We start from the raw sequence: 24,574 nt of genomic DNA on the forward strand, positions 1-24,574 counted from the left end.
CGTTTGTTCAGTGGTATCTGGTGGAGTTCAGAAGAAGTGGTATGTTAGCACAAAGCATCTCCATGGGGGCAACACTGTTGACTGTAGTATTTTTGGTAGCTCGTATGGACAGGCACCATGACATCTCCATACTGTGAGAGAAATGGGTCACAAAATAGGTAAAAAGCCAAGGGGGTGAATACTTTTGCAAGGCAGTGGGCATTGAGCAAGCATTGTCTGTCCCCTTCCCTAAGAACTGGATAATACAATCGGTTTAGTCCAACGCTTCCACCAGTGAAAGTGCTCACTTTCCAATCGGGCCACACCAGTAGACCAACATATAATCATTCAACATAGTGTTGGATGGAACACACAGTAGGCAGGCTCTGTTGCAATGACTTATTCGGATCTGCAAGCATTGATCCCTAAGAAGCAAGCTGAAATTATATTGCTGCCACTGTTGGCAGGAGGGACTACAGTGACAAGATGGGAAACTGTACTGTGCTGTGAAACTGGCAGGAGTAAGAACCAGGCAGTGATCTTATAATATAATCATATAAGGAATAAAGTAACTCATATAGTGTATAATAGAAGGATATTATAAGTCTCTGAGGAGTCCCTTGACCATGTGGCCAAAGGTTGAGTGCTTTCATAATGGTTAATGGAACTCAAAGAATTAGAATGCACAACTGGTGCCCAACACCCCCCCCCCCCCCCCCCCCCCCCCCCGCTAAAGTGAGATGATTATGGTCTGGATTTGATTGCAAAAATGTTGCAGTTTCCTCAGGTCTCATTAAGCAGCACTTATACAGAGAGATACTCCATCCTTATAGGTAGAATTTTCCCTACCTACAGGTTAGGAAGCATCACTCAGTCCAGCATGTCACTCCATTGTTTGTACATCCTTAAATGATTAAAACTGGGTAAATAGATAGGCTGCGCAAAATAAAAAATGTTTCTAATATAGTTAGTTAGCCATAAATGTAATGTATAAAGGCTGGAGTGACTGGATGTGTAATATAATAATAATATAATAATATAATAATAATAATAATAGCCACAACACTACTTCCTGCTTTTCTCTCTAACCCTGAGTTAGTCAGCAACTTGAAGGGGGGTCACATGGGACATAACTTTTCAGGCCTTGCATATTGGCCTAACTTTGCCCCAAGTTCTAACTTCAAGATAGGGAAAACAACTACAAAACAGCACTGCAGTGGTTTAGTTAAAAAACATACAATTTTATTTGAAAGCATTGCCGCACCTCTCCTACAGTTCAGTTTAATAATGAGACATAACTGCATCTTTTTCTATAAAATAAATTTCAAATCATCAAGAAATATTAGTGTGCATTGGTTTCTAGCAGGTGGGAATTTCACCTTGGGGCTCGTATTCCAATATGCTCACAATAAACAGTGGAGGGGCAAGCTGTTGGTGTCAAAGGCTTCTCCTATATGCTTCAAAAGGGCACATTATATATACACAGTATCTTCATTTGTATCAGGCTATTGAAAGTTGAACACATTTTACTTAAAAACACGAAACCTAAAACACAATCTGCTTCATATAAAAAGAATCCCTAATTGCATTTATAAATATTTGAGACAAAGGTCTCAGGAGCTAAAGAGAAGTATCCGGAGGTAAGGAGCTGCGCATGTGTTAATGCATTCTGATATATGCACATCGAACTGAAGCAAATGGCTTGCAGTGAATTGTAAGCATTTGCTGGTTCTTTAAAACCATTATAAATAAAGGATTTGTCACATGGCTAAATATACATACAATCTTAAAGCTAACCTTACAAGGCTTGATTTTGGGGGATGTTCAACCAGTTGCCAAAACTGCAGTTCGATTTGAAACATGTTCCCCTCATGCACACGTTGCTGGGTGGGGGATAGCCATCATATATGGCTGATCATGTGTGGAGTGGGGACATATACAGTGTCAACGAAACCGTTCAGGTGGAAATGGCCGAATTGAATCATTACGTGTGACAATCTTTGCTCAATATTACGTGAATATAAATCATGCTTACATGTAAGATAATGGCAACATTTTTCACAAAGCATTAACATTTCAGATTTAATATATAGCAAATTCCCCATACAATAAGTAACAATACAGAACAGTAAAATTCATTAGAGCAGAATGTCCCACAGTGTAGGAACCTCCCTAATTTGCTACTCACATACAGTATCACCTCTGATTTAGAGGAAGGTGGCCACGTAGAAAACATTTAGGACATGTCGGCTAAGAAGGCGTTCTATCCATCCAGTGTCAGCATAAGGTCGGTTGTCCCTTTTGTTAAGGAAAACAAACATCTTAGGTAACTGGAAGAGAGAAAACCCTTATTTCCACAGCGATAGGAAGGTTAAAAATGCCCCTGAACTATAATTAATGTTCTCTTATCTTTGGGTTGAGGCCACTATGAGTTGTTATAGTCCAAACATCAGCATCATAAATTTCTTTCATGCCAAAGGTGTAAGCGACAACCCTACCTGAAAAATGTATATATTTTTTTTTACAAATATTTAAATAAAAGTAGCAACAAACAAAAAAATCTCCTGTTTTAGTGATTTACTGCTGCTCCAGGTCATTAACACTGTTTGCAGAAGATCAAGAGAGATGTATGGTGTCTCCTTTCCGTTAAAACTTGTAATCCAATATATAATACAGTTCCATTGTATGAGGTGGCTGACAAGTCATTTTTGTAGAGTACTTTTCCTCTTCTGTCTTTTGAAAAAGCAGCAACATCTGGAAAAAAAACAAAACATATGTAACTATAGGTATAAACGGCAAGTGGTACTTCACATGATAGATCAAATAAATGTGCTAGCCCCTACTGATACACATATTTTTTAAATTAACAAAGGTCTAAACAACCCGGGAGTTCTAAATACGATGGGAATAGTGGACTTAAAACTCACAGGTTTGCAAACTCTGGGGCTGTTCCTGACATGAGAGAGTGAGAGTGCCTACAGAGCAATAACACAAGTAACGGGGGAAAAGCGTTATGCTGGGGTACTACATCCTAAATTATAGCAATCTATGAATATCTGGCCTAAAGGGGAAAAAAGGGGGGGCACATTGAAATTCCAACCTTCTTTAATGGGTTTTTGTTGCCTTATAGAAGTTGTAGTTTTCAGTGCAGACATCAAGGAGTTAAAGGGATTCTGTCATGATTTGAATGGTATAGCTTTTATTACTAAATTACTTGTAGTTTACAGTGCACAAAATTCCTTCTACAATTTAAATTTTTTATTTTTGAACCACTAAATATATGCCTTTTTTGTTGTAATATTGGTATGTATGCAGCCATCTTAGGCCACGGTGCCTGGTCATGTGCTTTCAGAAAGAGCCAGCAGTTGTTGAGTGAACAGATATGCCAAAGGAAGCCTGTATGTGATTTTTGGAATAGGTAGTTGATGGTATTCACTAGCCATCTAGCTAAGGTTCTCTTGGATGCCTTGTTACCAGAATAGGAGGGACTGTAGGTGATGAGCAGGGTGTCCGATTGATATGTGGCTGACCTTTAGATATTCATTTTTATTTCTCTGACCGCATCAACTTTTTTTGGTGTTGAGTTCTGCGGCTTTAATCACAATATAATCCTCCTATCACTGTCTACAGGGCCACTATCGGGGGGGGGGGGGGGGGGAGTGTTGTCCCGGGCCCAGAGAGTTTAAGGGCTTAATGGGGGTCCGGCAGCAGTAGACACCAGATTTAAGCTTCTAAATTTTAGGGAATATTTATAGGGATCAGCGAAACATTTATACTCACTTGGTGTCGTCTGCCATCTCAACTCCTGTGTGTGCAGTGATCGGTGCATTGGAATGCCCAGCTGTCGGATCATCCATATTTAGTTCTCCATTAGTGGAATTCAATACCTAGAAGGATGTTAAAAGCGTATTATTTTTTGTAGCTCTGCCCTTCTCTGTATTTGCTTACAATCTGTTAACCAATTTGCTTACCTGGTGTTTAAGGTAAAGCGGTTTCTTGCTATGCACTTGTGTGAGGCCTCCATAAGGAACTGATCCAATGGGACTTGGCTAATGACAAACGTGGAGATTAGAAAAAGAAGGAAATAAAAATCATATTGAAACGGTCTTGTGTTCCTACAGCCACAGTGGTTTGTGTCTTTTTTTGTGCTTTGCACCCTGCCCCACGATCAATAAATGAGCTCTCTAGTGTGTTAAGAAAATAGAGGGCTCATTACAGACAGTGGGGCAAAATGCAAAAAAAAAAAAAAAAAAAAACACCGTACAATTGCCCTGGCATTATGCATGAGAGACGGATTGCACAAACCCTTGACTGAGATACCTACTAAGCTGTCTAGGTGCTGCCCATTTTGTTTTGTTTTTTCTTGCAAATCAAACTCACTGGCATCATGGTTAAGGAATATGCACTACACCAAACAACTTGGGTGAAGTTAGTATTCTATTCCCAGTTTTACAACAATGCTTTAGCCACAGAGGCCAACATAACCTGTACCTGTTAACGTACCTCCTACAATGTTTGTATTACCGGAAAAATCCTGGGATAGAAAATTCTTAAATTAGGCATCACGCATTTGCAATTACTTGCATTCACATTGCTTTCCATCCCTCATTTACCAATGGGAAGTACAAGTCGTATATGTGCTAGTGTAGTAACGCTGTGCCCCATACTCTGGTGCCCTTGGCACTAAACATGCAGCTGCAGATTTATGTTTATGTTAGGGTTGCACTGAATCCACTATTTGGGATTCCGCTTAATCCTTCATGAAAGATTCGGCCGAATACTGAACCCTAATTTGGGACAGGAAGGGAAAAAAAGTGGAAAAAAACGTTTACTTACTTGTTTTACATATGCAAATTAGGATTCAGGCACGGGGATTCGGCCAAATTCAAAACCTACTGAATAAAAGCCGAATCTCGAACCGAATACTGGATTCAGTGCATCCCTATCTTATGTTAATAGTGTGTGGTCAACAGGGTCAAAGGCCGCAAAAACATCAGAAGAAATAGAGTTTCCTTTGTTACGCGTCATTCGTTACACAGCTTCACTCTAGAAGGGACTGTTTTCTATAACAAGTTTGGTCAAGGCCTATTTGACATAGAAAAAGGTGCCAGTACATATAAAGAATTAACTAAAAATAAGATTAGCAAGAACCTTTTAAAAAAAAAAAAAAAATAAGATTAGCAAGACAGAGAAGTGGATTTAGAGGTCAAAATATGAGATCATAACCACATGAAGCTGGACAAATAGTTTCTGCTATATGTTTAATCTGGGACAAACGAAAAAAAATAAAGGTAAAGTAAGCGGTTACACATTGTAAATATGTGATTCTATTTATCTATCAAGACATACTGGATCTATGATGAAATACAAAACAGCATTTTAGGCCTGTTTAATATAATACAATGCTCTATCCTAGTGAACTTACCAAGGTTTTTCCCACCCAGTCATATTCATAGTCAAAGATGAGATCACGTCGATCCAGCAGATCTGTAAACAGTCGGCGCAGATACTCGTAATCTGGTTTTTCAAAAAAGTCCAGTTGGCGAACATAACGCATGTAGGTGGCCAACTCCTCTGTGATTTGGAAAAGATAGACTTATATCTACATGACCCACATGCATTCATAACAAACATTGTGACTAGTAGGGATATGCAGTAGATGGGCTAAAACAGGCACATATTTTCTGTCCTTAAAGGGTTAGTTCACCTTTAAGTTAACGTACAGGTATGGGACCGGTTATCTGGAAACCTATTATTCTCCAAATCACCTGATGGCAATCTCCCTTAAAGTCCATTTTAAGCAAATAATTTAGTCTTAAAAATGATTTGCTTTACTTTGTACTTTATCCCAACTAAGATACGATTAATCCTTATTGGAAGGGAAACAATACTATTGGGTTTACTTAATGTTTTAAGTATTTTTACTGATCCAGATTTTGGAAGGTCCCTTATATGGAAAGCCCCAGGTCCCAAGCATCACAATGAGCGATCTTGGACACTTCTCCTTATGCGTATGCATTGTGTCCCAACATGGCTGCCCGCATCGGGAGCTCCCATAGGGACATTTTTGACCAATGTGATCCAGTGGGGGAAATTTTGCCATGATAGGTGTCCTTTAACATGCCCTCTAGTTACTGAACCTACATCTGGAGCTTTAGTGCACATTTCTGATGCTTCCCCTGGTGTATATATTATAAAAATGAACAAATCTTTTACCTGGAAAATTATCACATAGAACCTCCACTGGAGTGGTTCTCTTGGTTTCACCAATCTTCTGATACCTTTCTTTTAATGTATCTGCCTGAAATAACAAAAAATGAGAGTGATTGATAACATGCTAGTTTTAGTTATACTATATTCCATAAGTCTACTAAATGGTGCATTCAAATGAATTGAAAGTAGCCTGCAGCACTTAGCCATAAGTAGCAGCAATAAAAAAAAAAAAAAAAAAAAAAAAAAAAAAAAAAGGACACGGCTTCATCCTGTACTAAATCTATGCTTGCAGGAAATTAAAGATAAATAGTAGAGAGAGACAGGGATACTGTATATAGTTTTCTATTTGTCAAGTGCTTAAGATTTTATGCGATAAATACTTTGAGGTCTGTGGCATTCTATGTGGTTAGAGGACCACTACAAGAGGTCTGAACTGCATGGAAGTGTGCCGTGTTCCAAAATGTCTTAAGCCAAGACACCTACTATAAATGCAGTTTCTAAATAACACATGACTTGGGGCAGCTGGGAAATTGACAATATGTCTAGCCCCATGTCAGATTTCAAAATTGAATATAAAAAAAATCTATTTGCTCTTTTGAGAAATGGATTTAAGTGCATAATTCTGCTGGAGCAGCACTATTAACTGATTCATTTTGAAAAAAACATTTTTCCCATTACAGTATCCCTTTAAGTGCAAGGTATTTCTATCCTGAGCAAGCCCAATGTATCTTTTTTATCTCAAAGTAATGTCAAATTAATCATTAGACAGAGAAACAGACACCACTTTCAATAGCAGGGAAAATTGTTGGACAATTTTGTCACAGAAACCTCATTTTGTTTACAGCAGTTTTTGTGCAGCTATGAAGAAGAGAAACAAAAGGTAAAAACTAGGGTCTGCCAGGTGTACTCTCATGCATCACCCTTACCTTAAGGCCCTGCCAGGGAAGGCTCCCACGTAGAAAATACATGAACATGTGACCCAAGGCTTCCAAATCATCTCTACGGCTTTGTTCTTTTGGAAATATAAAAAAGGCAGAGCTTTCAGCAAATGTCAGGCACTTTTCAATTACAAGCTTCTCGCACTCTCCAGTCATTCAACAGTACTTCAAGCAAAGATATCTAGATCCATATTCCTTTAAGGAAAATTTAAGCCTAAAATAAATATTGGTAACATTTTTATAAAAAAAAAAAAAGTATATTTTTTATACTGAGCTTACTGTACCAGAAGGATTCTGATCTGCCACGTGATAAAAATCTAAAATTTTCAATTAATCTTAAATTTTTTATTATATCCGTCTTCATTTGCCATTTTTTTTTAATGTATTTTTTAGCTTTTGTTCAGAAGCGGTGTACTTTGGAATTTTAGCAGCTGTTTGGTCCAGGTAGCTGAACCAATTTACCTTTTTAATATGAACAGAATGGATCTGAATAGAATAAGTAAAATAGTAACAGCAACAATTAAATTGAAGCTTTACAGAGCAATCTTTTTTTTTGCCAGGTTCATTGCGCCTTCAAGGAAGGAGGTACAAATAGGAGGCAAATAATTGGGAAAATGTTAAGAACATACTAAAAGTTAACTTTAATTACTTATTATGTAGTGTGAGGTTTTATATTCTGTGTATTTCTGGTTGGATTTTAAGCTCAGCCAACAGCAGCCCAAAGCATTTGTTTTTAATCAGCAGAAAAGAAGATTAGGAGCAACTGGGGGCATCTATTGAGGCACGGATCTTCAATTTTAAAGAGTTGTGGTTGCCTTGAACTAGTAAAGAAGCCCAAAATAGAAGGGTTGATTTACATATCTCCTGAGCAGGAAGAAAGGACAAAATAGTATGGCCCTTAGAGCTCTTTCAAGCAGCACTTCTGCCTGCAAGATTGGCTGCACTGTGCACCTTGTTCTGGAAAAAAATGTATTGAGTAAATACATTAAAAATACAGCACAGTGTCAGAGGACACAGCTTAAACCTGTTGCGTCCTATGTCTTCTGCAGCCCCTCACTGATGTGCAAGGTAGGGGTGGGAATACCTACACAACACCTCCTCAAACTCCCCTTGAATCACTGCTGAACACAGCCAGATCTATATTCTTCATGGTAGCCAAAGGTCTCTGCTTCCAAGATGGTGTGCAGAGACCTGCAGATATTCAAGGCAATATGGTAGTGTGTAAAGTGCAAAAATCTGGCACATTTGCAGACTTAAGTCATAAATGTGTTTAGCATTTATAGTTTCTTCTATGTTAGGCTTTGGTTCGCTGTTTAAAGTCCCTCCACAAGTGACTGAATAATTCAAAATAACACAAATTAAGTATTTCTAAATTCTTTAAATCAAATATAATGGCACTTTAATCATATTCCTCCTCCACATACCCTTTCCAAGGTGTGTATTAATGCTCATGTATCGTGCCGTTCCTGTCAGACTCTTGTGTTCTCGATAAGGAATATGTTTTTTGGTCTCTGGGTCCCAATATTCCTTTGCAAGGCCAAAATCTATCATGTGAATCGTTTTCTGGCGCTTGCTTCCTGGACGACCCAGCAGAAAGTTCTCTGGCTTCACATCACGGTATATCAAGCTCTTTGTGTGTACATATTCCATGCGCGAGATCTGTGGAAAAGCACACATGAAATCATCAACATGTTAAAACAACTTTCCAACAGCGAAAAAAACTCCAAATCCGGGTCACAAGTACAGACCAGTTAGCACTAACAACTTACCAGCTGGACTGCAATCATCAACACTGTTTTGAGAGTGAATGAACGGTCACATAGATCAAAAAGGTCCTCTAGACTAGGCCCCAATAACTCAAGCACCATAGCATTATATTTTCCGCAGGGTCCGAAATAATACACCTGAGGAAGGCCCTCTGAAAGATGAAGTGATAAAGAAGTCCGGAGAAAATAATAAAAAAAAAATAATCAGAAAAAAAAAGTGATAATGCAAGATGAGAGAAAAAATATGGCTATGTGAAGGCAATATATTTATTGGCAATAATGAAAAAGAAAATTAAAAACAGAGGCAGTGCAGATGGAATACAGAATAACACAGGTAGCTTAAGGTATTTGTAACTAGAGACATTTTATACTTCAAGAATACCTGTATTGCCAAGCTGCTTGTAAAATCTGTACTCCAGATGAAGCTGAGGAGCTCTGGATTTAATTGGCTCCTGTGTATGAGTCAAAGGAGAAGAGTTAACATGAGTCCAATATACATTTCTTAATTTAAGAAAGTGTTTGGCAGTGAAAGGTTTAATCTACTGACTTTACCAGTCAACTTTTATTGCCAGACAGTTTTTGAAAATGTTGTGCTCTTTCAGTTTATGGGCATTTCCGGGAGGTGGAAATAATTTATCTGACAGTGTAATTATTGGTTGAAATACCTGATCCAATGATCATGCTGCCAAAATAAACATTTTTTTAGTGGAAAAACAAAAAAGACAAATGGCTAAAATACATAAGAAAAAACCCTTGTGTTTACATTGTGCGACAGTGTGTATTCAAGTGTAAAAAAAAACCTTCACTAAAGTGTGTGTAAGTAACGACCACTTACAGTTTTTGGAGATGGAGGGATGCTGGCATCGCTGGAGGAGTACTGGTGGGCATAGGGGAGGGAAGGAAGCAGGCAAAGCTGTGGACACACAAACTAATCATGCTGCTTGGAGGCTGGACCTGTGACGACTTTATCACAGGACCGGAATGACAGCCCCCTAGATTTGTTGCTCAAAGGACCATCATTAGTCCTAACTGCAGAGAAAAACCGCTTATCTGTCCAAGAAAGTAGCTACTACATGTTGGCTGGTAAAGGATTAAATAAGATACCTTGAGGAGAGTGAAATGAGAGCATACTAACAGAAATGTGGATATAAATGCATTGGTCTTGTATATTTTTGGAGTGTGGCAAGTATATAAACTGCTTACAGATACTGAACTCAGGAACCCAGCACTGCAAGGCAAAAGTGCAACCCAATATTTTATGGGCACATAAATGGTTGCAAGGGTCAGTTTCCCCTATTTATGCATGTACGTGTATTATGTATTCGTTTTGGGTTATGGTGTCATAACTTGTGTGAGTGCACTACTGCACAGCTTCAAAAGGAACATCAGTGCAGGGAAATCATGGTTCATGCAGCTATTATTTCCCACAAATATCATTTCTAATGTAATAAACAATACATGTAATAACTCACCAGTTTGATAGCTACATATTCATTGGTGTACAAATTTTTCCCTATGAGAAAAGAAAAGATGGTGTAATGCAAGACACTATTACTACATACCATTGTTTGTATCACCCTAATAATCATTTGGCATTTTTTGTTATCTTGCAAAGACAATGAAGATGGGAACTCAATTCACAAACATTTATTTTCTGTAGCTCTGCAAAGAATAAATTATCAAACAGGCTTAGATAGATTTCAAAACAAATACAGATATGTGATCTGTTATCCAGAAAGCAGATATTCAGAGAGCTCCAAATTACAAGAAGGCCATCTCCCATAAAGACTCAATTTGAATCAAATAAATTAAAATTTCGAAATTATTTCTTCTTATTAAGTAATAAGACAGTAAAAATCCCAACTAATATAAAATTAATCTTTATTAGAGGTCAAACAATCTTATTGGGTTGAATAAAGGTTTACATTTTTTTTTTTTTTTATGTAGAGTTTAAAGTGGTTTAAATTACGGAAAGGCTGCTTATCTCGAAAACCCCAGGTCTACGGATAACAGGTCCCATACCTTTACAATAATTTGTGTACATTTCAAGTTATTTGCACATTCAATTAAGTCATTGGCTGCAAAAAATTTTTTCATCCAAAAAGTTGAAAAGGTATTGAAATCACTGTATGATAACAGTTTGTTAATATGCAAAGTGGACCCAACACTTAAGCATAATGACACATAGGGCTGCTTTGGTCAATCTACGTCAAAACTAGGTTTTTATGTAGACAAACAATGTGATATTTAGGACAGTAGCACATGAGGCAATTCTGAACATTTTCTAGTTCAGGGTAAGAAAAATGCTCAGAACTACCCCTTGAATGAAACAATTGGTAATGGCATGTCCTCCCACTGAGCTCGTAATTATATGGACTGAGAGATGCTAGGAATTGGTCTGTGCGACACTGACCTGAAGTGCCGTACATCTGCCCCATTTAAAGGTAAATTTAAAGTTGCCTTCCTCTTTTGTATCTTTTCAGCTCTCACGTTGGAGGTCCTTGACCCAGGATCCAAAAAATTTATTGCTCAGTCACAAAAGCCGGGACCAAAAATAATACAATAACCATAAAAAAAACTATGGTCACTTCAAATCAGTGCTTAGTCATGATAAGTGGTTTTTTTTTTTTTACAGCTTTCATAGTATTAAAGGTCCCTTCAGAGTTCCATGAAATGCTGCTTTATGCGGTCTTAAGAGAACAATGTACTGCTAAATATGACTTTGAAGATTTTCATTCATCCAGGTCATGGTATATCTAGTATACCGCTAATGTAATTATAAGGACAGTAGAAAAGAAAGGATTTCTTTGTAATATTCAGCAGAGAATAGAAGTATTAAACCCAGCAAGTTTGAAGATGTCTGTTACCATTGGCCTAACGCAAGTCAGTGACGCTTGGTACACTGAAAAGTTGATGGACACTAGTCAAAGACCATAGCAATATCTAAATATATTCCAGTTAATTTAAGATAATCTTTAGTCTTGTGCTTTTATATGATCATGAAACTCCTCTGACACTTATGTCCTTGTACTTTAAAATTGGGAGTACATTATTTACTATATAAAATGAAGGAATTATGTGATAAAAAAAGAAAATTTTAATGTATTGCAATCACCCTGTTTAGTACTCACCAAGCCGCAATTCACCAAAATTTCCACAACCGATCTTCTTTCCTACTCGGAAGTTGGGCCCCACCATTAAGACCCCTGAATTGGCAGCAGTACTCCTACTGCTTCTTCCAGGTCCAACACCAGATTTCGACATCTTCCTGGCAACTTCCTCAGGATCACCCTTCTCCTCCCTCTGATCAAAATCCATAAGTTTGTGGTAACCGGGTCTCTCCACGGTTACAGCTTTTACAGGTGGTTCTAGGCCAGTGCTAAAGTATGTCTTTCTTCCTCCGCCCAAACCCACCACTTTGGGCTCTCACTAAAAGGTCATAATGTCCCAAGGGAAGGGGCAAGAACTCCCCTCCCAACTGGGCGCTTTCAGTCAATTTGATGACAAGCTTGAGGAAATGTTAAGGCTCTTGGACAGTGTAGAATCGTGTCTACTCCCTTGAAGGATACCATTGTAAAGGGATGTTTTGTCCAATGCATAGGAGACTTTAAATCTGAAAGAGAGCAAACAAACAGTAATTACATGCTACTGCACATATATCCAACCCACCGTTCAACCCATCCAAAACAAAGACTTTATCATTTCAAGCAGAATAAAATGGCTAATTAAGTTGATAATATTACTTTTCATAAACACTGAAATCTAAACGTCCATAACACCAATACTAGGGTCGCAAATTCCACCTACACTATGTAATATGACCCAATCAGATATTCACAGATGGAATAAATTGTGCATATTGCATCTTTATACTAGGCATATTCCCATACAGTGACCAAAATCACAGAGACCCAATGCCATGACCTTAATGAACAGCCATATAAAGCCAAAGCATGCACTAGAAAACAAATAAAGTATAGGTATGGGATCCCTTACCTGGAAACCTATTATTTGTCTGCTTCATATGATGGCCATCTCTCAGACAGGGCAATGTAATTTCTTCATTAGGCTTTTATTGCATTGCAAATCTTAATTGCGCATTGCAAACTGTTAAGACCTGCTTGAAGGTGGCGTAAACTTTTGTAGCAAACGTAACAACTTTTTCATTAAGGAGTTTTATTACATACACTGCACACTGGCACAGACTATAAAATTTCTAGTAGACTTAAGGCATGAAGACCCAAATTGCGGAAAGATCCGTTATCCGGAAAACCCCAGGTCCCGAGCATTCTGGATAACAGGTCCCATACCTGTACTATAAACGATTCCCTTTTTTTCTGTAATAATAAAACAGTATCTTGTACTTGATGGTAACCAAGCTGCACAAGTCCATATTGGTGGCAAAACAACCCTAGCAGGTTTATTTAACATTTAAAATAATTCTTAGCAGACTTACGATATGTTTATCTAAAAAACTGAAAGATCGTGTATCCCTTATCCAGAAAGCCCCATGTACCAATCATTCTGGAAAATATATTTTGTACTGGTATATGAAAGAAGAAAAGAAAGCCTCTGTGCTCTTTACTAAAACTCATTCAGCTTTTAACTTAAACCATCATATAGGGGGATTGAGAATTTTTTTAAAAATAAACACACAAATTCGACCTTTGATAAATAACCCCCTAAGAGTAAGAAACCTGCAGTTTAATAAAATGTAATAGGGGTTCACCTGTGGCTTTTGTTTCACTTTAACCTTTTCAAAAATGGTTAGAAGAGATGAGAGGAAATGTATTACACCACAAGGACTTGGATTCTATATGGCATCTTCCTAAAAAGACCCAAGAGTGAATCCCTGCTTTAAAATACTGGCAATTATTTCCTGCTGCAAGCCTCGCAGGGAGGATCTCCACAATGAAAAACACCCATTTCTAAAAATATAGCAGCTTCTTTTTCAGATGAATGGGAGACATGTTTGTGGCACACAATTGTATAGGTAGAAAGGGATTGCTTAGAAATGCTTATTTTACAACGGATACTCACCCACAGGCAAAAGTGCGTGCCACTGACAGCGTTTCGCATTCAGAAGATTATTAAACGTCTGTTGGGGGGGATACAACAATTTGGATCCGTGCACTTGTCCTTAGGAAATGCGATGCAATCAAAAACTCCTATGCCCTGTAACCCTAAAAACAGAAAAACAATTAGTTGAAATGTGTGCTATATTTTCAGTAATTCAAGAAACTGACTTGTTTGAAACAAGTCCATAGAATGGCTTCTATTTTCTTCTTCAGATTTTTAATTTGCTCCACAGGTACCTGAAAAAACAGTAATTGTGTATAAAGTGAAAATGACAGATTTAATTTGCCATATCATTTTGATTCTGGTGATTTTGTTTTTTTGATGCAAAAATGTGTTTATTTCACCCAAACAGGAAGTTCTCCAGCTGTGATTTTAGGCTTGTTTGTGTTACTTGCAATTTAAAAAGCACAGGAGAAGGTGGAAGGGCTGAGCAAAAATGGCTAGTGATGGTAGCCAGGACAAGGGTTAGGATTGGGAATCCAGATTTGTTTATAGGGGTCTTAGTTGGGAGCAGAAGCGTACATCTCATATTCAAGTCCTGAGTGCAATTGAGAGATGAATTTCTGTTTTAAATGCCGATGGCAAACTGTGGGGTTTCTTAATTTGCCTCATGGCAGGAGTAAACTGCTCACTGTAACAATAGATTATCTATGGATGCAGCTTTATATTAGGTATGGGATCTGTTATCTAGAATGCTCAGGGGTTTTCCATAAAATGCATATTTCTTTAATTTGAATCTTCATACCTCAAGTCTACTAAAAATCATGTAAACATTAAATAAATGCAATAGACTGGTTTTGCTTCTAATAAGGATTAATTTTATCTTAGTTTGGATCAAGTACAAGGTACAGTTCTACTACTACAGAGAAAAAGGGAGATCATTTTTAAGAATTTGGATAAAATGGGGTCTATGGGAGATGGCCTTTGCATCTTTCTGAGAATTGTGGATAATGGGTTTTCAGACAACACCTGCATAACTTTTTTTTTTTTTTTTTTTTTTTTTTTATAACCGTCATGTTATTTCCATACCATTACTGTAATGTCATCAGGCACATGTCTAGGCTGTAGTTGACCTTTAAGCATATTTTCAGCTCCTTTAACAAATGCACAAAATGTTTTGAACTGTTGAAGTTGATAATTTTAAAGTTGTGGAGATAATTACTCCTATTGCCTTACAGAAAACATCACCAAACTCTCCTGTCTTGTTGCTGGGTAAATTCTTACTGTAGCAGAAGTACTAAGCAGCTATAACTTAAGTATTAGTCATCTCTCTGCTTGCAACTGTGGAGTTTAAGGACTACAGTTTTGTGAATGGACCCCTACATATTATTTCAACAAGACATGTTGCATAACTATAGATGAAGCCTACTCTGCGACTATTAGCGGCCCAGAAGTATAAGGGGTTCAGTGAACACTATTTTTCAATAAATGCTCATTAAAAAGGTTCCCAAAGTTCTAAGAGGAGTCAAATGATTTTGTGGTGTGGCCCAGCCCAGTGGCATCAAGTACTCATTGCCATGAAGATGACCATTTCCCTTATGTGCAAACTTCCATATGTTGTCCCAACCCAATGCCTCTTTATAGGTCCCTGGTAAGGCCACAGCTGGAGTATACAGTGCAGTTTTGGACTCCAGTCCTTAAAAGGAACAGTAAATTAAAGTGTTTTACAGTAATGAAGATACCATGTACTGCTGCCCTGCACTGGTAAATTGGATGTGTTTGCTTTAGAAACCCTACTATAGTTCATATAAACAAGCTACAGTGTAGTAATGGTGGAAATTGAAGAAATGCTATATGGCACAGGTTAAATAGTGGACAACAGATAACACCATTATGTTCTACAGAACTTATCTGCTATCTGCTGTGCAACCTGAGCCTTTTCTCCTTTAAATAGCTGCCCCATGGCTTAACAGCAGCATATTTATATAAACTATAGTAGTGGTTCTGAAGCAAACACAGCAGTTTTACCAGTGCAGGGCAACACTGCATTATATTTTTATTACTTTAAAACAGCAGGATATGAATGAGCTGGAGAGAGTGCAGAGATATGCACCTAAACTGGTTAGAGAGACGGAACATTTAAAATTATGAGGGTAGACGGTCATGGTTGGGGTTTTCTCTGGAAAAAAGGCGAGAGGACATGATTACACTTTACTTTCACTTTTTTCTACTCAAGAAGGCTGTCCTGGCACAGCATATAGAAAACAAATACTGTTCCCCATCTATATGTTGTGCTAATAAGCAACAATAATAAATCTGGCCATAGACGCAAAGATGAAGTCGTAGAAAACAAAGGTTCATACAATACAATTTTTGAACCATGCGTAGATTGTCCCGACATTTTTTGTACCATGGCAGTCGGTTGTTTAGTTGATCAGACAGGTTAGAAGACTTCTGTTGGCCAACGATAATATCTCTGCATGTATTGCCTCAGACGAGATCAATGGGTGACTATTTGTCGGATGTAAACTTTCATACGATTGTGGTCTGCCAATTAATGGCCAACATTTTGGTTTTTTTTTTTCCTTTACTACATTATTTAATCTGAATGGTTAGTGGTAGGTCAGGAGATTGCATTGAATGATTGTCTGTTGGACACAAGGATAAAATCTGCACATCGTTGGCCAGACGTGCAGAGATAAGAGAGCCAACATTTACACATAATTACCGACTGACACTGATAAATAAATGGATAGCCATAATTGGGGTTGCAAATGTCATAGCAAATTAAGAAAGAATAGAAAAGGATTATGTATTCACTCAATAATTCCAACACATTAATACAGACAGGTTCAAAACCTTTACAACTGTTCCTAATTAATGTTACATAAAGGGTTGCAGCCGGCAGATGTAAATTCAAAATATTTTAAACACCTCGGCTTGACACATCATCACCCAGTATGGCTAATTCACTATACAGTAGTCCACACACAGAACTGAATTTCAATAAGCCACACAGTTGCTGGAGAGGTAAAGTTCAACATCCCAATTGGATACCTCTTCAGGCTAGCTCCAAGCCTGGCTACATCCAAATGGTCCCACCTGTAGCATTCCAGCAAAGCCATGAGAGCAGCGTCCCAATCAGGAAGAAGCTGAATACAAGTGCCGATCAGGAGAAATATCTTGGGGAGTGTTTGAACATCAATGAGCAGCTCTCCCAATACAACATGTATGTGCCACCCAGTTACTGATTCATATACAATTATAGCTTACCTAGTGAAACCCAACCCCTTCTCAAGCCGGTACCCCTGCCACTCTCTCACACGTTGCTATTCTCATTCCCGGACCCGACACTCTTTTAGCCCCTGTAGTACATGCTTCTCAATAGACGCTGCAGTGACCCATAATCAGCGCTAGACTGCTTCCTTGGCCATGCTGCACCAACACAACCCAAGGCGCAATTCACAACACAGCTACTTCCTGGTTCTGTGTCCTGTAACTTCTGACACTCCTTATATGGAGAACAATCCCACAAGGCTTTGCGGATTTAAAGCGGCACTGGGTATAATTCTTAAAATGGTTACATTGCATAAGTTAAATGATATCGAACCAAAATTAAAACAATGATAACAAGAATAGTTGAAACTGCACCTACTACATTATTTAAGGTGATACTGTGCACAGTATTTACTACGATTTCATCTTAGTTAAATTATTACAATAGGTTGATTGATACTTTCAATACATTTTCAGGGTGGATGTAAGGATTCCCTAGTATATACTATAGCCAAGGGCCCAGCCGCCCAGAGTGATTAGGGGTCGGGACCATCTCACTTTTTTCAATTCTTTTCTTTAAAATGACTCTTTTCCATCCCTGCAGGCGAGATTAATAATACAAAAGTTTTTTTTTATGCTGGATTTGACACTTTTTTGAAGCAAACTTCCCTGAAACTTGTCTCAGTGGCACCAGGACTGCCCCCGACCCCAGCCAATCCCTGCTTACTAACAAAAAGGAAGGCTTGATCTCTGTAACAGGCCTTCAAATTTCCCAGGCCTCCTCTCCTTATAGAAAAGGGCCAACATCCACTGCATTTGGCTGCTCTGCCCCTTACATCTGCACTATAGACTGCGGGACATTCCCTGAGACAGCTGCAATGCCTGGCTCTTATGGCGGCTCCTTCTGTCATGAATATTGGTGGTAGGGTTGCCACCTGGCCGGTATTTTACTGGCCTGGCTGGTAAAAATGATGGCGGATCCCAATGTCATTAATAGGGAAAAAACATAAATACATAGGAAGGCCGTTATTTTTTTTCCAGAAAAGGTGGCAACCCTAATTGGTGGGCTAAGTTTAGGTGTGTTGGGAGCAGCACCATTGTCTAATCTAATTTCCTTCAGCCTCCAGCTGCTTTTCCTTCCAACATTTTCTTTGAAAGAAGGAACATTTCAAAGCACCTTTTAGGGCAGAGACAGATGTAAAGATTCAGATAAATATAAAAGTATAATAAAATAATAATTAAAAATAGATCAAGGGGCCTTTGTGTCTCCATGTGCACCTGTGACCCTGATTAATTATTAGGGAGTTGCCTAGAAGGAAGGTCTGTGGAAAGTGTAACCTAGTGACCTCACATCTCATTAATCCACCACTTTCTGTACTGAGCATGCAGTGGTAGTGTAGTCTAAAAGGATTCTTTACTGGATAAGAAAAATTCCAAAGGTCAGTTATTTAAATAATGCAAGGGTTTTCTCCATTAAATATCATACTCTCCTTAGACTGGCTATATTTGATCATTGCTAAAGGCACTCAACATGTAAACAGTACCCCTCCCAGCAATAGCATCCACAAAAAGGAAACAAGGTAAGCAGTTCACCGTGTGCATGACTGTTAGGGTAATTTGGACCCTAGCAAACAGATTGCTCTGGGATTCCTAGTGCTGGGGGTGGGGGGTGGGAATCACCTAGACAGGCTGCATTACCCCCTTAGATGGACCTACTTGCAATATTTCAGCAGTTTTCCACAGTGTTGTGAATGTACCTGAAGATCTATATTGCCTGATTGCTGTGAGACAGATCCAGTGCCACTTGTTTAATAAACAAATTATTTGTTGAAGCAACCAGCAACAAAAGCAACAACATTTTTAGGGGCCCCATGTGCCCGCCCACCCCAGCTCTGAAGCCCCACCCCAGATGCCGTCCACCCCCCACCACAGTTAAAATACTACACAGACATCAGCACTAAAAACGCTAAACTAACCCACACACAGCGGTGTAACTACCGGGGGAGCAGGGGGTGCAACTGGGCCAGGGTCCGCACCCCGCAGGGCCCCCCGGCAGATCACGCGTGCTGCAGCCAGCTGGAGTTGGCTGCAGCCGCAAAGAAAACACGCACGGACGAGGGGGGGCTGCATGGCCTGCACCAGGGCCTGCCCCCACCTAGTTCCGTTACTGTACACACAAGTTATAAAAAGCCATTGATGGTCAGGGCACCCTATAAATTAAAAAAAACTGTGGTGCCAGGTCCCTCCATAAAAGTTTTTGTAAAAATCATTGGTGGTCAGCTCCTTTCGTCACTTTGGGTCTTTCCATGGCTTCAGCCTTTCGGTGGTTCAGGACTTTCGAACAGGCGGCACATTTTCAGCGCTGCCAAGGGGGGCCCGGCTATTTCAAAAACTGCAGCACAACTGGGCCCGCCTTTAGGCCCAGGCCAAATACACTTTTACCCTCTGTGCCCCCCTCATGGCGGCCCTGGAAGCAACCCATTGGACTGCTGTTCCTTCCAACCTGATTGATACATACAGGATCCACCTGAGGGTAAGGTGCTTAAAGGGGCCAACCAACACACTGCTAGGAGATGCCCACAGCACAGAGTATACAGGCAGGGCCGCCATTAGAAATCACGGGGCCCCGTACAACAAAATTTTTGGGGCCCCCTGGGCCCCGCCCACACTGACGACCAAGCTCCGCCCCATATCCCGCCCACATCGCAGTTAAAAGACCACACAGACATCAGCGCTAAAAAAGTAACCCCCCCCCCACACAAGTTGTAAAAAGCTATTGATGGTCAGGGCCCCCTTATAAAAAAAATTGGGGCCCCAAAAAAAAAAAATTAACATTTTTTTTTTTTTAAAAAACATTGGTGGCAGGGGCCCCCTGTTAAAAAAAACTTGGGGCCCCAACAAAAAAAAATGTAAAAAAAACTAAAAAATAAACAAACATTGGTGGCAGGGGCCCCCTTCTAAGTTAAAAACAAATTGGGGCCCCAAAAAAAAATTTGAAAAAAAATTAATTTTTTTTTGAAAAAAAAAAAAAACATTGGCGGCAGGGGCCCCCTTATAAGTTAAAAACAAATTGGGGCCCCAAAAAAAAATTTGAAAAAAAATTAATTTTTTTTTGAAAAAAACAAAAACATTGGCGGCAGGGGCCCCCTTATAAGTTAAAAACAAATTGGGGCCCCAAAAAAAAATTTGGAGAAAAAAAAATTTTTTTGAAAAAAAAAAAAAATGGTGGCAGGGGCCCCCTTACAAGTTAAAAACAAATTGGGGCCCCAAAAAAAAAATTTGGAGAAAAAAAAATTTTTTTGAAAAAAAAAAATGGTGGCAGGGGCCCCCTTACAAGTTAAAAACAAATTGGGGCCCCAAAAAAAATTTAAAAAAAAAATAATTTTTTTTTGAAAAAAAAAAAAAACTGGTGGCAGGGGCCCCTGTTAAAAAAATTTGGGGCCACCAAAAGAAAATTAATTTTTTTTTAAAAAAAAAACCCCAAAAAAAACAATGGTGGCAAGGGGCCCCTTACGAGTTAAAAAAAAAATTGGGGCCCCAAAAACAAAAGTTTTAAAAAAAGATTGGTGGCAGGGGCCTATAGAATATTAAAATAATACATTGGTGGCCAGGGGATTAAAAAAAAAAAACACAAACTGGTGTTCAGTAGAATTGAACTCATGGCTTCAGTACTTCAACTTCGCCTCCTTTCGTGACTTCGGGTCTTTTCACCGCTTCAGGACTTCGGCTTCGGCTGTTTTCGTGACTTCGGGTCTTTGCGCTGCTTCAGGACTTCGGCTTCGGCTGTTTTCGTGACTTCGGGTCTTTTCGGCGCTTCGTGACTTCGGGACTTCGGCTTTTTCCGTGACTTCGGGTCTTTTCGTCGCATCGGCTTCGGCTTTTCGGCACTTCCGCATTCGGCACTGAAGAGGCAAGACGTACGGCTCGGGCGCTCGTAAGGGGGGCCCGGATCTTCAAAAAAATGCAGCGCTGCCGGGCCCCCCTTCATGCCCGGGCCCGGTACGCTTGTCCCCCCTGTCCCCCCCTGATGGCGGCCCTGTATACAGGATATACTGGCAGCAATTCACACTATCATCTCACACTTCTCAGACTCACCCACGGCCTGAACAAATTCAAAACTATATCTGTTTTGTGTTTATTGACAAGCGAACAAAACATCCAGTGCTAAGGAAGTAAATAATACATGTGTACTACTACCTAGCTCCCCATGGGCAGTAGGGTTTACACTAACTGTATTTTGAATGCTGACAGAATGGAGAGTTGAATGTGCCAGGAGATAGGTAAAATGTAAAGGTGGGAAAAAGGGGTGTTTTGCAGTTTTAAGGAACCTCACAAATGGCACTGTTTCACAGTAAGGGAAGAATAGAAAACTGTCTCAAGTACCTCTGGTGTCAATGGTGTTGTGCATTTGGCATCATAAACTGAAGGGCTACACTGGTGTAAGGCATACTTATCACTATCTTACCTTGCTATGTTTGCCATTCCTTACCCTTTATATCTACAACTGCACGGATAGGCCCATAACAATCCCCCTCTATTTGAAACCAGGCAGTTCTGGTACTAAGGTACTAATTATTTATCTTTTCCCTTACAGATAAAGTTATATTTTGTGCCCAAATAAACAAGCAAGAATTATTTTGAATTATACGTACATAGGGTTGCCACCTGGACGGTATTTTACCGGCCTGGCCGGTAAAAATGATGGTTGATCCCAATGTTATTAATAGGGAAAAAAGATAAATAAATAGGAAGGCCGGTATTTTTTTCCAGAAAAGGTGACAACCCTATACGTACAGTACCAGACAAAATAATGGTAAGAAATTAGGCATTTTGTTTCCTTTGTTTATTTGTAAACTTGTAATTTCAAGTTCTGTGGTAGGCCTATTATAGGGCAGCTCCATAAGTTTATTCGTTGTATTTCCGGATTCATGGACTTTATCAAAAGATGTACACTATGGACTTACTTTGGAAGGTACACTATGGTGAATTGTATGGACTCATATGCTAATTTGCTAATTGTTACACCCAAAGAGGAGGTGACATTACTTCCTGGTTTCACTATGTATACTTGCATGTGATTTGTATATTATACTTGATGAAGGGCTCAGCCCGAAACATGTCGTTGGAGTGAACACTTTTTGCAGCAAGCACTGCTAATTTGCTCTTTCTCAGTAAACCATTTACTTGCGTGGCCCTGTACCAGGGTAATGTGGCTACTATATCAGAGTAATGTTATTTCTGTAAGTTGTCTTGCCTGCATTGTGTGCTTATTCTGATTCGTTATATGTAAGCATGAGACTTTAAGCAATGTATAATACGAAAATCTATATTTAACCTTTCAATTATCTTTCAGTATGTTATAGACAGTGTTATTCTGAGACAACATGCAATTGGTCTTTCAGTTAGTTGTTCAGTTACCATAGCAATCAAGTTGGGGTTGAATGAGAGACGGGAACAAGAACAGGAGAGGATCTGAAAGAAAGATAAGTAATAAAAACTAATTTAATGATACCCTCACAGAGCAATAGCTTTTTGTCTGCTGGGTTCAGTAACAACCAAATCCAGATGCATTTAACTCCGCGGTACCTTAAGGCCTCATGGTCCTAGCGCCCGCTGTTTGTGCGTCGTATCGCACTCCAATGCACTTCAGGATGCGGCTGGGTGCCATGTAGCCCCTGAAATTTTGCTGCCCTAGACCCAGGCCTTTGTGGCCTTGTCACAAATCTGGGCCTGTCCAGATGTCATTTTCAGAATGGGTAGGAACTGGACATTCTATGGCAGACAAAAAGTTAACTGAGAAGTCAACTAGCCCATTTAAGCCAGTGATGCGGGTGTTTGTCTTGTTTGTCTATACTTCTCTTAAGTACAAAATAGATACAGATTCCTCACTGTCACCATATAATACCTCTAAATACTGTTAGTATTAATTACCCTAACTCTTTTAGTACTATTGCAGATGGTGTGGTTACAGACAGTCTAAAAAGAACCATTTGAGAATTAACAGTGGTTAACCCTACTAATTCTGAAAATCTTGGGAACATAGGTGGTGCTATATAATGCTAAAAAATACCTCTATGTTGCCTTAGCAAGTATACAATAGCAGCCTCAGGGCTGTGAACTTGCCTAAGAAGATCACCAAAGGAGCTCCTGTGCACAAAGAATGAGCAATTTAATAACAGAACACAGGACTCTCATATAGGCAAAGCAAGATATGATGGTGTGAGACAGCTATTGAACTATAAATATCATAAAGGACATGGTTACTTGTGGTCCACAAGAGCACATTTTGAAATAAGACCAATGAATATGTAGCTACATCAAGAATGGAAAGGAATCCTAAAGGTGGCCATAGACGCAAAGATCTGCTCGTTTGGCGACATCGCCAAACGAGCCAATCTTTCCCCAATATTCCACTAACGGGCATGGCTATATCGGGGGTAATCTGAACGTTCGGCCCTATGGCCGAACAATCGGATTACAATGAGAGCGCAATGGGCTCCGGTGCGACGGTTGGGACAAAAATCAAACCTGTCCGATCGTCCAAACGACCGATCTCCGCCGGACAAAAAATTTCGGGACTCTCCACACACGGTCCGAAAATCGTAAGAATCCTCTATTCATATGATAGGATCTTTGCGTCTATGGCCAGCTTTAGTCATAACAGGATAGGACTGCAAAAAAAATGCTGTTAAAAAAGTAAAAGTATAAGTAAAAATGCTACAGGGCAATACTTTTGGCTAACTAGGATAATATCCATAGCAAGATTGCAGAACATTTCAGCTTTTTTTGGACAAACTAATAATCCGCTTGAAGAATCCCAGCCCCCTGTACAGGCCTTCCTCCTGAGCCCTAAATATTCTATGGGATACAAAACAAAATGGTTATCTGGCTCCACCCCACCTTATAAGATTTAATCTCCTCCCCTCTCATACCTGCCTTAAGTAGGGTTGCCACCTTTTAAAAAAAAAATTACCGGCCAGTGGTTGGGGCGGAAAATATAGGGGCGGGACGTGATGGAAAAAGGGGCGGGCAGACAAGGGTGCCATAAAAGGGGCGGGCCACGGGAGATATCGTCACAAAAGGGGCGGGGCCATTACCCGAAGCCGAAGAAAATGTAAGTTTTGAATGTAAATCGGCGGGCAAGGGATTTTGTAAATAGTATTACAAATTACCGGCAGCTACATTGCCGCTAAATTTGTAATACCGGCCCCGGCCCTGGCAGGTGTTTTACCGGCTAGGCCGGTAAAATACCGGCCAGGTGGCAACTCTAAAGCCAAAGGGGAGTGAAAACAACTAACTAGAAAGACCCCACCCCCTTCCACTGGCAGTCAGCAACACCTAGCCCCAAGAACAATATGTCTCATGGGCCTCCATTTAAAGAAT

General features: G+C 39.5%; 1 protein-coding gene across 2 annotated transcripts; it reads right to left on the reverse strand.

Moving 5' to 3' along the window:
- Window positions 1-1,199: 1,199 nt before the first annotated feature.
- On the reverse strand, window positions 1,200-17,434 carry csnk1g2.L (casein kinase 1 gamma 2 L homeolog). Of its 2 annotated transcripts, XM_018245457.1 has the most exons (13): window positions 17,189-17,434; window positions 13,937-14,079; window positions 12,028-12,509; window positions 10,369-10,409; window positions 9,279-9,348; window positions 8,900-9,048; window positions 8,555-8,789; window positions 7,119-7,204; window positions 6,196-6,280; window positions 5,405-5,553; window positions 3,951-4,028; window positions 3,760-3,866; window positions 1,200-2,733 (listed from the first exon to the last, which is right to left on the reverse strand). In XM_018245457.1, exons 3-13 carry the CDS (start codon window positions 12,212-12,214, stop codon window positions 2,682-2,684), a joined length of 1,239 nt encoding a protein of 412 aa, XP_018100946.1. In that variant the 5' UTR covers window positions 12,215-12,509; window positions 13,937-14,079; window positions 17,189-17,434; the 3' UTR covers window positions 1,200-2,681.
- Between the last annotated feature and the right edge of the window lie 7,140 nt (window positions 17,435-24,574).

The sequence above is a fragment of the Xenopus laevis genome, chromosome 1L (assembly GCF_017654675.1).
Source record: "Xenopus laevis strain J_2021 chromosome 1L, Xenopus_laevis_v10.1, whole genome shotgun sequence".
In the NCBI taxonomy this organism is placed as follows: Eukaryota; Metazoa; Chordata; class Amphibia; order Anura; family Pipidae; genus Xenopus; species Xenopus laevis.

What these genes read in the sequence shown, in the direction of transcription:
- csnk1g2.L (XM_018245457.1), bottom strand. Translation starts at nt 12,214, where the DNA reads ATGGATTTTGATCAGAGGGAGGAGAAGGGTGATCCTGAGGAAGTTGCC. An exon ending in TAATACACACCTTGGAAAGG is followed by an intron (nt 7,205 to 8,554) that starts GTATGTGGAGGA and finishes TATTTCCAAAAG; the next exon opens with AACAAAGCCGTAGAGATGAT. An exon ending in ACTGGGTGGGAAAAACCTTG is followed by an intron (nt 4,029 to 5,404) that starts GTAAGTTCACTA and finishes GTTTGTCATTAG; the next exon opens with CCAAGTCCCATTGGATCAGT.